Here is a 14,744-nt window from a genome sequence, read left to right as displayed (position 1 = left end):
AGCCATTTCCACTCGTATGGGCACTTCCTATGGGTCAGACTGCATCTGCCTCTGAACGCACTTACAACGGGCTGGTACAGGAATCTTGCGGGAATGGGAGAACAGAATCAGATTAAACATCTCCCTCTTTGTCCTCCTGTGCTGGAAGGCTTCCTTGGGTCGACAGATGCCCAGAATGTGACTTTTGATGAAATGATGGTAGCAGCAAGACTGAGAGCCGGGCGAGAGCATGAAGAACAGCAGAATGCAGCCAGAGAGACTGGAATGCAGATCCAGGCCTGGGCGCTTGTGAGCTGGCCCACCCCGGGTAACGAACTTGACCTTTCTGAATCTCTGTTCTCTCCTTGATCAGATGGCGCTGATCGTATATAATAAATGTATCATATTAATTTTATAAGAAAAAACAAATGAGGTGCATAAAGCCATTAGTATTCGTGTTGTTGGTTTCACGAAGGCGCCAGGAGCTCTGAGGCGCATACAAATAGACTTGCACTCCAGGAGATCCGGCTGCATTGGAGCCTTTCTGAGGCTGGCAGCGATTGCACAAGTGGGCGACTAGGGGCCACGACAGGACATATGGAGTCTCCTCTACCCTAGATCTCCAACTTCCTCCCCGAGTAAGAACAGAAGTCACCTTCAGGGGTCAGTGGGGCTAGGCCCGTGTGGGAGAAGAGGACACAGCCAATCTTTTTAAAGGACCACCCCTGCCGTGGAATTCATTAGGAAGTGCATTCTAATGAACTGTTGCATGATTACAGCTCCAAGGAGGGCAGCCCTTGAACCCACTCTAGAGAGAGATGTCCCAGTATCCGAAGAGCCCATTCTGAAGCGGAACGTATAAAAGGAAATGTGGCCGCTCGTCTTTGCCCTCAAGCCAGTTTCCGGTCTTCTGAACTTAAAAGACAAAAAAGGCTTCAGGCCCCAGTCTGAGAGCCAAAATATTAACATGAAAACTGACTGCAGGAAAAGATAACCCATTTTAATTACCTTCAGAATTATGCAGGGATTTGCTCTGGTGTACATTACAATCCCGTTGCTTTGCAGGGTTCGCAGACGCAGAGCTAGCCGGAAGTCCTCTTCTTTGCTATTTTCAGACAGGCGGTATTTGATGTAACTGTTTCCAGCAAAGCTGAGAGAAGTGTGCCCTGAAAAGGCCATTAGGAGAAGACAGATATACTAGGAACATCCAGAAATGGTCAGGGACACATGACATCACCCAACAACCCACCAAGCCAGTTGATGAAAGACCGTGGGAAGTTAATGAAGGCATTGAGGAGAAGCCGCTTTTGATTAAAAACGGGTTCTCTCCACTTCAGGCCACACTCTAATTCCGAAGTGAAAGGAATATTAATTCATCAGATACCAAAAAATCTCAGTGGTCTCATGCCAAGGGAAACTTGGTAAATTCTATAACCTGAATTTTCTTAGAGTCTCAATGCCCACTTTCTAAAATGAGCACTGTTAACGGATACACCCTTCCTGCCCACCACCAGTCACTTAGACACTCAAACCCTTGCCACTCCATGAAACAAAGGAGAGAGAAAGCCATTTGCAAAGAGTAGCCACCTTCCCCGAGTCTCTTCATGCCAAATAGCCAACTGATGTCATTTGCACTAATGTTGAAAGAAGTAAGTTCATGTCTTGCTCATGTGTTGTCGCAATTCTACTTTTTGACCATGAATTTCAAGGCTTGCCTTTCCAGCATCCACAGTCCTACCCACATCACCCCATTTTGAGTTCACCATCTTTTGTACTGACTCCAACTTTATGTTCTAACGAGCAAAATGATGCTGAAAAGCTGTCTTGCTGGGGCAACAGGTGGCTAGTGTGAAAATACATCCAGTGGATGAAACTCATGGACAACCACAAGTTTTCTACATAGAAAAGAGAAGGGAGATGGGCAGAAAGTGACATCTGAAGTCAGGAGACTTGCTGGCTTTGTTGTCACCCCCACAGACCCAGCTGCCGTGTGCACAGGGTGTGTGTAGGGGGAGGGCCAGCCTAAGTATCTCTCAACTCTAAGCCCTAGATGACTGCAAAGGCAAGTACGCCGGGGATCTCTTCACTTCACGGGTAGCTCTGTTCTTAAAATCACCTATGAAAGAGCTTTGGCTTCCATGTTTGAGAACAGTGCTTCTCTTCACAGAGGCTGAATTTCTAGAACCCAATGCTTAGCAAAGTGCCTTGCATATAGCAGACCTCATTGTTTTGTGTTCTCCCTATAATTGCTGTTATAATCACCACTTCATAAATATTTCTTGGATTCCAAGAAGGGTATCAGTGTACCTGTATTTTAAATACATCCTTTACCAAAAAGAGAGGTCTATTGGTACCAAAAATGAATACTCCTTCTAGAGTTTAGATGTGATAGGGAATATGTGAATCATATTCTGCAATTGAGGGAGATCAGAAACAGGATCATTTGGATCGAAATAACATAAATGGGTTTCTTTCTCTTTTTTTTTCCCTTTAGGACACAGAGGTGAGACATGCAGCACGTATCCATCTCCAGCGGAGAGTCTGCTCGCTTGGTGCTCTAGGCTTGGGTTTACCCTATGGAAGGTCAACTGGACTGGCTCAGCTGTACCTTCTGGTGAGCTCTGTTTTGTGGCTCCGGGTTGTGCCGCCCCCGACCATCAAAGGCCATGCCACGGATACTCGTGACTCCTCTGCCTAACCAATGGCCTTCTATTTTCCATTTTACACTCTTAACATCCGTGCGACACCACTGAAAACACATGTTGTGGTCTTCCTGTTATATAAGGAGTCCACGGTCATTATGGGTTTCCTGAGCACAGGCTGAAGCTGTAATGAATCCCAAGTACATGTGAGGGCAGATGTTAGCTGTGGTCCATCCTGAAGGTAAATGTGGCATGCAGACAGAAATGCCTTTCAGAAGAGCTAGGGCACAGTCATTTACCCAAGGGCAAGTGCTTCAGGAATATGAATTTAGACCCACATAATTCCACCCCCTCTGCACCTGAGCACTCTCCAAGCTTCCCTGGTGGACACTGGCAGAGGTAGGGTCTCCTGCTGGCTTCATAACCGACACACTGCATGTCCCCTGGACATGGCTTCTCCATGCAAGGATCGTTGGACCCCGGGCACAGTCCTCCTGTGACAAAAGGGAACACACATGATCAGTATGCAGAGAATCACCTTACATTCTAGGGGACGCTGGAATAGTTCCAGAGCTGGGCTCGACAGGCTCTGGGCTGAGAGACAAAAGGGCCACCCAGAAGCAGGAGCGCCCGAATGGGTTTTACCTGGTGTGAGTGCCCATCAAATGTCCCTGCATCGGCCAAAAGCCACCGGCAGCCTGAAGTAGGTTGGCTTAAAAGAATAAACGGAGCTCTTCCTTTTAGGTTCAGATATGCTAAGGTTGTAACTGGACCAACGTTAGCTGAAAAAAGATCACACTGCGCGGGCTCTGGTCGTATTTACTGGAGTAGGTTCTGCACATGGGTGCCTACGTGAATGCATTGCTGGAGTTTCCATTTGTCTTACACTCTTTTTCTTTCCTGCCCTGAAAAACTTCGGGGGTAGACTTCGGAAGATGTTAGCTATTGTTTTCAGAGGGGAAAGAAAAAGACGTTTCTAAAGAAAAGTATGACTAATTCTAAGTCACGCAAGCACAATTCCCATTGTTTCCTAATCCCTTCTGCTACCTGCTCTTGTATCGATTAGCTATAAAACTGTCCTACTGCCTATCAAAAACAGTTGAACTATCGCTGGGAAAGGCAGGTTTTCTTGCTACCTGTTCGATGCTCGCAGCACAGTGAGATGAAAGGTTAATGCCTCGGAAAGAAAAATCCTGGAAAGCAGATTAACTGATTAAGGCAAAATTCAGGACCCAAGTGAGTCATTTCTGAACCGTGCTGAGGGCAAATGGGGGTCCACCCAAGGAAGTGCACGTTTCAGAAGTCCTGGATATTTCAAATGTGAGTAGGCCACTTTCCACGTAGTGAGAGTTTAAGCGGTAAGGATGATAGGAAAAGAGACACAAATGAAAAATTGCCCACAAATGGGTTAGCGGTGGCCTAGAGGAGCACCTCCTCTGCGAACCAAGAATGTGCAGACATCAGCAGCTTCCTTCCTCAGGAGGATCTGACCCATTACCAAACTCTCGTCCGTCCTAACTCTTTCCTCATCATTAAGCATATTGTCCCATTATACAGTCATCTCTTTGCCCAGGGGAAAGCAGACATTTAATGCTAACTACATGTAAACATTTAAAAACTGTAATCCTTGAGAAGAGCAATATAAGTGGCCTCAGCACACTCAGAATTCATAAATCCTATTTTCCACCACTTTAGAGCTCAGCCATGAAAGATACTCTTGGCAATGATCCAGCTTACAAAGTCTTAGAAGATGAAGGGATTTTCAACTGAAAACTTGGAATGATCTCTACAAATGGTTCTAAAAGACGTAAGTACCCCAAAATACATCTTCCTATTTTCATCCCAAGAAATTTTTACTCCTGCCATGTATTTCTCAATATTTATGCAACTTAAAACAGCTGTTCTACCACCTTATGATCTGCTTCGAAGTGCTTTTGATAACCAGTTTTAAGATAATTTTTGGTGCATTCATTCAGCAAATAATTTTTTTTAGGGCCAAAGAAGTGAGAAGCCTGGACATACAGATTATTTGTTTATTTATTTGAAAGAAAGTAAAAGAGAGAAAGGGAGAGAGGGAGAAGCAGACTCTTCGCTGAGCAGGGAGCCCAATGCAGGGCTCGATCCCAGGACGCTGGGATCATGACCTGAGCTGAAGGCAGACGCTTAACTGACTGAGCCACCCAGACGCCCCAAGCCTGGACATACAAAGATGAAAGGAAACAAGGCCACCTCTTCCTCCCTCCGGGAAACAACCAGCAAACACATGAGGACTAGACAATAAGGTAAGCGCCTTGATAGAGGTCCCAGAGAAGGGGCAATTGTGTTTCCTGGGAGAATGTCAGAAGCCCTCACCAAAGAAGGGAGCATTTTAAATTCAGGCTTGAAGGATGAGATCCTTTTAGGAACAAGGGGCTGTGTTTCATGGGAATGAGCCAGCCTTAGTGAGTGGCTCGACTGTTGCGTGTGTTAATGTTCATTCATGAAAAGTTCACAACTCTACCAACTGACTCTTCGCTGTCTCCATGCATGGCTTCGTGTCAGTTTCGGATGGCCTTGCACACTTCCAGGTTGCTCCTAAATGTGGACTCATTAGTATATGCTCAAAGATCCCAACTCAGCCCAACACTAAACTTGGCCACATGAAGGTGGCCATGTGCATAGATGAATCACAAAATGCATTCTATCCAACAGATGTAGTTTTGAATTACCTGGGCATCACCTTCCAATTAGACACAGAAACAGTAATTTACATAGTTAAGAAATCTATTTCTTCCCATTACATGGACATGACTTTTTCTGTGTCCTGCTTTCGCCAGCTGAAGGATATCTTTCTCTGCATTTCTATGTTTCTGAGACACAGCGGCATAGACCTCATTTCTGCTATAGTGTAAGGCTCCATTGTTAAGAAACCGTGCATTATTAAAAGTCCAGTTTAAAAGCCACTATTTCAAAATAGGGAAAAGAGGGCTAGATAATTTCAGACTCATGACAGTAAAGCTATTTTCTCCTAGAGGAATAATGGTAAGATTAAAAAAAAAACAGCTGTAAGCGTATATAATAAAAACTAAACACAGTATTTCATATTAAAACAGTGTTTGACTTCCTGCTATCTTCTTCTTCTTCTTTTTTTTTTAACATATAATGTATCATTTGTTTCAGAGGTACAGATCTGTGATTCAAAGGGGGGGAAATCGGAGGGGGAGAAGAACCATGAGAGACTATGGACTCTGAGAAACAAACCGAGGGTTCTAGAGGGGAAGGGAGTGGGGGGATGGGTTAGCCCGGTGATGGGTATTAAAGAGGGCATGTTCTACATGGAGCACTGGGTGTTATATGCAAACAATGAATCATGGAACACTAAACACACACACACACACACACACACACACACACACACACAAATAGCATTTGAGTACTTCTCCCTTTTATCCACATTTTTTTACCATTTCTCTTACCATCAGCCCTGCCCTGGTAGCTGGCACAGGCTTCTTATTCTGTCACCATCTCTCTTATCTTGGGGTAAAGCCAAAGCCACTCAGACCAGCAGCTGGGATTCAAACTCAAAGCTTTTTCTTTTTTCCTCATGTCATAACCATAGAACCCATACAATTACATCCACTAAATTAATGGATTATGTTAGATCCAGTGCCCATTATAAAAACTCTAGCTGGAGGATATGTAAAAAAAAAATACATTAGTATAAGTATTATAATATGTGCACTTAAAAAGTAGTAATATTAATATACATATTAGATATATAATAACTATATTTTTAGTCATTCTAGCAGCCATTGACTTTGATAGGTTTATTTCTCTTTCTTTTTATTTTTAATAGGCTTTTTAAGGCAAAGGGAACAGTTCTTGGCAAGTGATCTGTCTCTTGATGCGTTAAAAATCCTCCGGGGCCTCCCCCACCAGGTCTCAGCCCGGGCTGGAATCAGTCGTAAACATTCAGACTCCAGCTGCTTCTGTCAGCTCACTCCGCTCATGGTCGGTCCACTCTCCCATGGCTCAAGAGAGCCGGAAGGCAGATTAGAATCCAGAGGTCAGGGTAAAATGTAATGTCGTCCTTAGCTGGGGACAGATGTGAGCATGTGCGCAAAATGCGGTCTATTCCAAACAGAGAAAGACTTCTGGCTACGAAAAACAGGTTTCCCCAAACTAAATATTCCCCATGTACAATACTGTAGTTTTTCCTTCCCTATTAATTAGGATAAGATATTAGGTCCTTTCTGACATATATGTTGTCAGAGGGACTTGACCTTTGTATGCCAACGCTGAACAATGTTGTGTGCCCTTTGACCTCAGATACACCTAGACGTTTGGGTCCTGGGGACACTTTCCTGGGAATAATAAGCCTCTTTCCAGCCAAAGCCCTACATTCTCTAGCAACATGAAACCCAGTGTGCTTTAAATGGATGCTGAGAGGTTAATTTGTTTTTAGAAATCCCACGTTTATATCATCCCCCTCTCATGGAAGTATAGACACCTACTATTGTGAGTCTGAAAGACCCTGTGTTTCATGGGAATGGGAATGAGCCAGACGTAGCGAGTGGCTCGGCTGCTTGCATGTGTTAATGCTCATATTTCTGATGGCAGACGGTGCCTTATCATAGTAATAGTTAAGAGAAAACAGTGTCAGGTCCCATTGGCCTCTGGGAGGAAGTTTATCTTATTAACTATCATTAAATAACCCAGGTTTGATTAACTTGCACTGTGATCAGTGACAACTGGGGGGGTGGAGGGTCTAGACCTACATGTTCTGATATCCAGGCATCCATTAGTTTGGTGCCAGAGTTAGCATGAAGACAGAGGGGGCCCACTTTATCAAACTGACCAATGCCATTTGTTGTGGCAGGATAGAAGAATCGGATGTTTTTAGCAACTCCGAGAACACGGAGCAGGCAGAGAAAGTCTGTGCCCCACGCCCAGGTCCCCTCAAGAAGCTAATGTATCATAACAGGAAAGGATCTGCAGTGACAAGCTGCAGGCCTAGATCTTGGCTCTGATCAGTTATTCCACTTATTTACTGTGTGGCTCTGAACAGGTCACTTGACTTCTCTGAGTCTTGATTTCCTTTTCTGAAAAATGAGGACAATAACTGTTCATAGAGTTGTGAGGATTAAATGGGCTAATGTATGTGAAAGCAATTTTTATTTTATTTTTTAAAGATTTTATTTATTGGGCGCCTGGGTGGCTCAGTTGGTTAAGCGACTGCCTTCGGCTCAGGTCATGATCCTGGAGTCCCTGGATCGAGTCCCACATCGGGCTCCCTGCTCGGCAGGGAGTCTGCTTCTCCCTCTGACCCTCCCCCCTCTCATGTGCTGTCTCTCTCATTCTCTCTCTCTCAAATAAATAAATAAAATCTTTAAAAAAAAAAAAAAAAAAAAAAAAAAAAAGATTTTATTTATTATTTGTGTGTGTGTGTGAGAGAAAGAGAGAGAGCACACAAGCAGGGGGAGGGGCAGAGGGAGAAGCAGGCTCCCTGCTGAGCAGGGAACCTCACTGGGACTCAATCCCAGGACGCTGGGATCATGACCTGAGCCGAAGGCAGACGATTAACCAAGTGAGCCACCCAGGCGTCCCGTGGAAGCAATTTTTAAAGGGAAAAACAAAGTAAAAACAAATTATTACAAGGTCTCAAAACTGGAGACACTAGTTTGACTCAGTCCCATGGCAGAAACCTGAACTCAATTGTAATCTTTTCCTTGCTGTTTTTTTTTGGGTCAAATTCGTGATTTGTAAACTGATAGATGATATGAAATACTGTGTGCCTGGGAGGTACAAGCTAAAGCCTGGGGCATTTTATTCGTCAGCATCCCAGGCCCCTGTGGGGTCAGCCCCTTGGCCACCTTGTCTCGGGCGGAGGTGGTCTTTCTAGACAGCCCTGTATGCAGCCTCGCATGGGAGAAAGGTGCACAGGATGTGGCTATTCTCCGAAAGAAGGTTTCCACATTCTGAAGCGTTGCTCAGGTGGAAATTTAGGCCACTTTCTACAGAGCTGACAACGTACATTTCACTGGAGCAGCAGCTTCAGAGCTTTGGAACCTGCACAGAGGGGAACGGTGATCCTCTTGGGGTCTTGGAGGGTCTCGCTGCCATTCCCGCAGCCCCCGGGATTAAGTCTGTGCCTTGAGCGAATACATCAGTATCTACCTGTCATTATTATCACCATCACTTGGAGCTGATTCAACCTCTTCATGTACATTTCTGCCTCATTATACTGTGGATCTGATAACTAATGGTAAATATCCTACACCCTGAATTCACACACTTTGCCAGGATGCCATGTCTTAGCAAATGCTGCACAAGTCAATAAGCTTTCCTCTTAATTCTTGGCCTGCATGAAGTTTTATTTTTTTTTTTTTATTTTATTTTTTTTTAAAGATTTTATTTATTTATTTGAGAGAGAATGAGAGAGAGAGCGAGTACATGAGAGGGGGGAGGGTCAGAGGGAGAAGCAGACTCCCTGCCGAGCAGGGAGCCCGATGCGGGACTCGATCCAGGGACTCCGGGATCATGACCTGAGCCGAAGGCAGTCGCTTAACCAACTGAGCCACCCAGGCGCCCCCTGCATGAAGTTTTAAAACATATTCTCCAGAGGTCTTTTTGGTTTGAAGTGGTCTTTTATGGTTCTCCCACAAGCACAGAATCATCTGGAATGGTGTTTGCTTGGCTCAGCCATGTTTTCTGGATGATTTAGCTTAAATTTCATTTAAGACATCCTCTCTGGGGCAGTTGTGTGTGGGTGGAATATGTAAGGGAAGATCCACACGTTGAGAAGCTGCTGTCATGGCCAGGGTCGACACCTCTAAACCTCTCCTGACATTTTGGGACTTGTGTACTGGAGATGAAGATCTGCAGAGCCATAGCTGTTATGAATGCAAAATGGAAACTTTCCAGTTTGCAGGTCAGGATTCAGAGACTACACTGAAGGTTATTTGAGGTGAGGACTATTGGCTTTCTTCTCTGAGCGTTAGCCTTAACAAACCCCAGCCCAAGGCAAACCCAATCTCAGATTTTTCTCTGCTTTTTAAAAACTCATCAAGGCTAAGTTTTAAGTGTCTTACTGATTCACAGAAGCCTTCGTCATTTTATTTTATGGTGTTTATTAGAAGTGTTTTCCGGGGTGCCTGGGTCATTCAGTCGGTTAAGTCTGCCTTTCGCCTCAGGTCATGATCCCAGGGTCCTGGAATCGAGCCGCGCATCGGGCTCCCTGCTCAGCGGGGAGCCTGCTTCTTCCTCTACCCTCTGCCCCTGCTCCTGATCTCTTTCTCTCATGCTCTCTCTCTCAAATAAATAAATAAAATCTTAAAAAAAAAAGTGCATTACCATGGCTGCCTATCACAGACTCCATTTACCTGTCCCCTGGTAATCCTCCCCAGGACTATCCTGACTCCTCAGCATCCTTGTCATTTGTCAGTGCATGATGCTGGCTCGTCGTGCTCCCTGAGGACGGGGACGATGGCAGCCTCACCTACCCCGATACCTCCAGCACCCTGCCCAGGGCCTGGCAAAGTATCCACATCACTGCTGAGTGAATGAGCAGATGAACAGATGCCCCAGATCTCTGGGCGTTTCTCTTCACTGCTCTCTCCGCTGACAGTGCATCCCCTGCCTGGCAAAGACCCAGGAGGACAAGCCTCCCCGCTTGCAGTGCTTCTCATGGACTCCTCCAACAGGACTGAGGACTCCCTCCTTGGGCCTCCTCTGTGCCCCAACTACACCACCTACAACTGTTTATAGCTTCTGTTTGCAGCCACGGAGCAGAGGAACTTCTGCAGTTTGCGTGGGGAAAGAGGATTCAAGGGGTCACAACAACTGCCCTTTAATATCTGGAGGGCAGCTTGTAGAGGAGGAGTTGGGTCAGGTTCTGGGTGGCTCTAATGGACGAGCTGGGTGACGTTACAAGGAGGTGGATTTTGGGGCACTAGAAGGGAGAAGGTTGTCTCGGTCCATCTTGGGAGGTTGTCAGGCCGGCTGAGTTACTGTGCCAGGAATGTAGTTAACGGGATGTCTGTCGTGGGTGGGGGTTGGATTGGAAACTTTGAAGGTGCTTTCACGTGGGTGCGGAAGTAGTAGGGCGCCATGCTTGAGGCTGCCCGCTGGGAATCATGGCGCTGGCCATTTGCGTAGCTCTGCGACTTTGAGCAAGTCCGCTGAGCTTCCCAAGTCTTAGTCTCCTTAACTTCTGAGGAAAGTTAATGATACCCTGTCTCTATGGTTATTAGAAGGGTTAAATGCAATTATGTATGTTGGACAAACAGCGCAGTCACTGGTCACCGCTCAGTAAATGTTCATTGTTAAGCCTGTCCCTGCTTCTCCCCTGCAGGCCTTGGCTCTCGTGCTCCTCGGCCTAGAGCACGTGCCGGATTCTAGGCACCCTTTCAGAGCTAGCTCAGTGGGCATCGCCCTCAGTGATGTGCTGCAGTGTTGCTCTCCCTTCCCCGAGTGAACTCTGGTGACAGCGCCGTAGGCCATGGTTGAGGGTGGGGCAGCTGTTGCTCACACTCTGCCTGGCCCCACACTGCGCCCCCCATGGCCGATGCTCCCTTCAGCTCTGGCTGTCACCACCATCAACACCCTGGGCTTAACCTCTGATGGCCTCCTAGGGAGTCCATTCTCCTGGACAACGGGCTCTTTTTTTGATAGATTTTTATGACAGACTTTGGTTTTTTGTTTTTGCTTTTTTAAATACTTTAATTTTTTGTCAGAGAGAGAGAGGGCGAGAGGGAACACAAGCAGAGGGAGTGGCCGGCAGAGGGAGAAGCAGGCTTCCCGCTGAGCAAGGAGCCCGATGCGGGACTCGATCCCAGGACCCCGGGATCATGACCTGAGCTGAAGGCAGACGCTTAACGACTGAGCCCCCCAGGCGCCCCTATATTGGACTTTTGAAAAGTCAATGACATTTTTACAAAAGGGATAATCAGCACAGCCCAGTGGGACAGCAAGAGGACAGAGCATCAAGGACAGCCCACAGGGCACCCTTCATTCCCTGTTCATTTAAATTGGCGTGAGGCTTTCTTCTGAAGTGCTGAAGTTCACTAAACTTGTGAAGTTTACCAGGAGTCATGTCGTGACATCAGAACTTTGTATCTCTTGAAGTTCAGTTCAAACATGATGCTCGATGGTGGCTGGAATTTAATGAGCCTATTTGGCACTAAAATTCAAGTCTGCTTCCATTTTGTCAAAGCAAGTCAGCATTTTGGTTCAAGATGCTAATTTTGTTAATTGGACCCAAAAAACTGTGCAGGAGAGAAAGAGGAGTTGGAAGTGGGGAGGAGCATATCAAGGCCAGATCTGTATAAATATTGCTACACAGTCCAGAATAGGCAGCTACCTCTATTTATCATCGTAATTATTCCACCAAGTGGTGGAAAAGTCCATTTATTGTATCTGCCAAGCTCCCAGGGCAAACCGAGGCGCAGTCAATACTAGTTGTGCATGTGTGTGCACACACACGTGTGCGTGTGTTTTAAGGGGGGCAATTACTGAATTCAATTACCTCTCTGTCCAATAAATGAGAAAATGCCTAAAATGCCTACTCCTTTCCTTAACAGTTCCTCACTGTATTTTCATTAGAGGACGCTTGAAAAGAAGTGAGAACTATTTCTATTTCTAACTAAGAGTTTGCCCCTGAACTTGCAGGAAATCTTTCCTATTTTATCTTGCTGTGGGATTTCTCCAAGTTTGTTTTCCTTGACCACCAGCATTAGAATCACCCAGGGCTACGTATATAGACTCCTAAGCTTCACCTGAATCTTACCGTTATATTTGCATGTGGGGCTGGTTGTGGGCATTTCTGGTAAGCCCCATGCATGCATGCTGGCGTCTGGGAGCCCCTCGGCTGTCCTGTGATGGTACTGTGATGCTGGTCAGCAGTCTGCCGGGGAAAACGGGGCTATCTGAGTATTCCTACATATAGCACTGGAGTCGTGATTCACATAAGAAATGGAAAAGCCCCTATTCTTAAGATGCAGATAATAAAAGAGGGGCCCAAGAAGAGCCTGAATTGAATCCACGTGCCACCCTCACCAGCCACACAGCCCTGGGCAGGGCACGGAGCTACCACATTCATCAAATGGAGATGGTCGTACATCACCTGCTGAAGATGGGACTGGGCCAGATGACCTTTCCAAGTCTTTCTACTACTAAAATCCAGTATTTTGTTTTACAGCTTAATAATAAGAGTGACTTGAAGGTGAGAAGAAGCTCCAAGATGAGCCTGAATCTACACATACAGCCTTCTTTGAGGAATTGTTCACTTTTCAAACCAAGAAGGCCTCTTTGTGGGATGTCTGGGGGTTGAATCATAAAAGCTTCTGGCAGGGGCGCCTGGGTGGCTCAGTCGGTCAAGCGTCTCCCTTCGGCTCAGGTCATGATCCCAGGGTCCTGGGATCGAGTCCCACATCGGGCTCCTTGCTCAGCAGGGAGTCTGCTTCTCCCTCTGCCGCTCTCCCTGCTTGTGCTCTCTCTCTCTCAAATAAATAAATAAATAAATAAATAAATAAATAAATAAATAAAAGCTTTCAGCATCCTGGGTTTACTGGGAATAAAAAGGTTTATGGGGACCAGAGAACAGGAGTCCTGGGCAGGGACCCCAACTCGAAACTCACTGCATTTAAAATATTAGTGTCTCATGAAACACCTCCCTCTCTCCAACAAAAATCACCTCTCTGATTTCCTTCTTTTGAGAAATTCTGTCAAGTCAGCCCTCCTCTGACTCTTCCTGATGAACTCGTACTCATCCCTCAAGACCCAGGACACAGATGGTCTGTGGTATAGAAATGTCACAGAAAGCCTCCCTCTGGCCATATCAGGGATCCTGTCCTTTCTCCTCCCTAACATTTATTATAACCTTGTTATTGCAAATAGGCACTTACAAGCTGACCTCATAATAACCAGCTCCTAAGGGCAGGGGCGGGCGGTGTCTTTTCCACGTTGAAGCTTTGGCGCCTAGCACATTGCTGCTACCACAGAGGTCTGCTGACTGGAATGAGTTCTCAGAGCACAGGGATTAATTAGCTGGTTTAGTTTCTCCTGCAGGGTCTGCCCTGTCCTGCAGTGAACCTCTTTTGAACCCCGCTGTGAGTCACTGCAGGAAGGCTCTAGCTGAGCTTTGGTGCATAAATCAGTTTGCCCACAAAGGAGATCTAGGTAAAGCTCAGACAGCAGGCACTCATAAATCCTGCATGCTGGTGGCATCTGCCAGAAAAGCATCGCATCCAGCTTGCATGCTTTGAGTTACTTTGGAGCCAATTTACATATTCAGCAGGCCAGACACCACTGCATCTACCTGATGGAGACACAGAATTCACTGGTACAGCAGGGTGAGGGGCCATCACTTCCTAGGCTTCTCAAGGGAGGTCAAAAGGTCCCTGGGCGGGGGGCAGCTGTGATCTCAGGAGCCCTGCTCTGATGAGCTTATTTTCCAAGCCGCAACCAAGAACTTTCTGTAAGGGAAAGAGGTCAGGGGCCCTTCCTGTCCCCAATTACCTAAAGGGATGTTTTACAAATGGCCTCTCTTCTGGCCACAGTCCCTTTGGGCCAAGTTCACGCTGGTTAGAAAAACTCCGGGAGCAATTTTCTTGGAAGAGGGCAGTGAATTTATGGCTCCACGTGTCAGAGAGGAAAAAAGGCAGAGAGCAATACTTCTCACTGACCACCGTGGGCATGGGACTCTGGACAGCTATGGCCTCTGACCGGGAAAGGTCAAGGTTCAGGGACTCTTGTTACATCAACAGACTTGAGCCATTCCATCTCCTCTGCTCTGAGGGCTGAATCCCTCCGAGTGGCCCGTTTTTCACTGAAGCAAATCGAGCTGCCCTTACCCTCAGCAGTAGCTTCCTAACTTGTTGGCCTGCCTCTGGCCTGGCCCCTGCTAATCCGTTCCCTTCTGCAGCCAGCACACACTCTTTGTGAAAGACAGAGCTGATTCTGTCACTTCTTCACTTCACATCAGCCCACCACGGCTCCTCCTGCCTTGGGACAATTTCTATGATTTTCATCCTGGCTAATGGCCCTTGTGTGAACCCTGGGCCCACTCACAGGTCTCATCTGTCATCATGCACCTGCCCCCCCCTTCCAGTGACAGAACATCTCTGCCACTCCCCAGGTGTGGGC

The 14,744-nt window shown here is 46.5% G+C and overlaps 1 protein-coding gene across 5 annotated transcripts in view; it reads right to left on the bottom strand.

The window, feature by feature from the left end:
* The window catches only part of FAT3 (FAT atypical cadherin 3), a 660,051-nt gene that overhangs the window by 36,094 nt on the left and 609,213 nt on the right, over positions 1-14,744 (bottom strand). For all 5 annotated transcript variants that reach the window (XM_078058674.1, XM_078058677.1, XM_078058676.1 and 2 more), the window contains 2 exons: positions 2,981-3,115; positions 988-1,145 (listed from right to left, as the gene is read on the bottom strand). In XM_078058674.1, the coding sequence (XP_077914800.1) occupies positions 988-1,145; positions 2,981-3,115 (293 nt within the window). The remainder of the gene's footprint in view (positions 1-987; positions 1,146-2,980; positions 3,116-14,744) is intronic.

This window comes from Halichoerus grypus, chromosome 11 (assembly GCF_964656455.1).
Source record: "Halichoerus grypus chromosome 11, mHalGry1.hap1.1, whole genome shotgun sequence".
Classification (NCBI taxonomy): domain Eukaryota; kingdom Metazoa; phylum Chordata; class Mammalia; order Carnivora; family Phocidae; genus Halichoerus; species Halichoerus grypus.
Note: the sequence above shows the minus strand (reverse complement) of the source record. Positions and strands in the feature narration are given on the sequence as shown.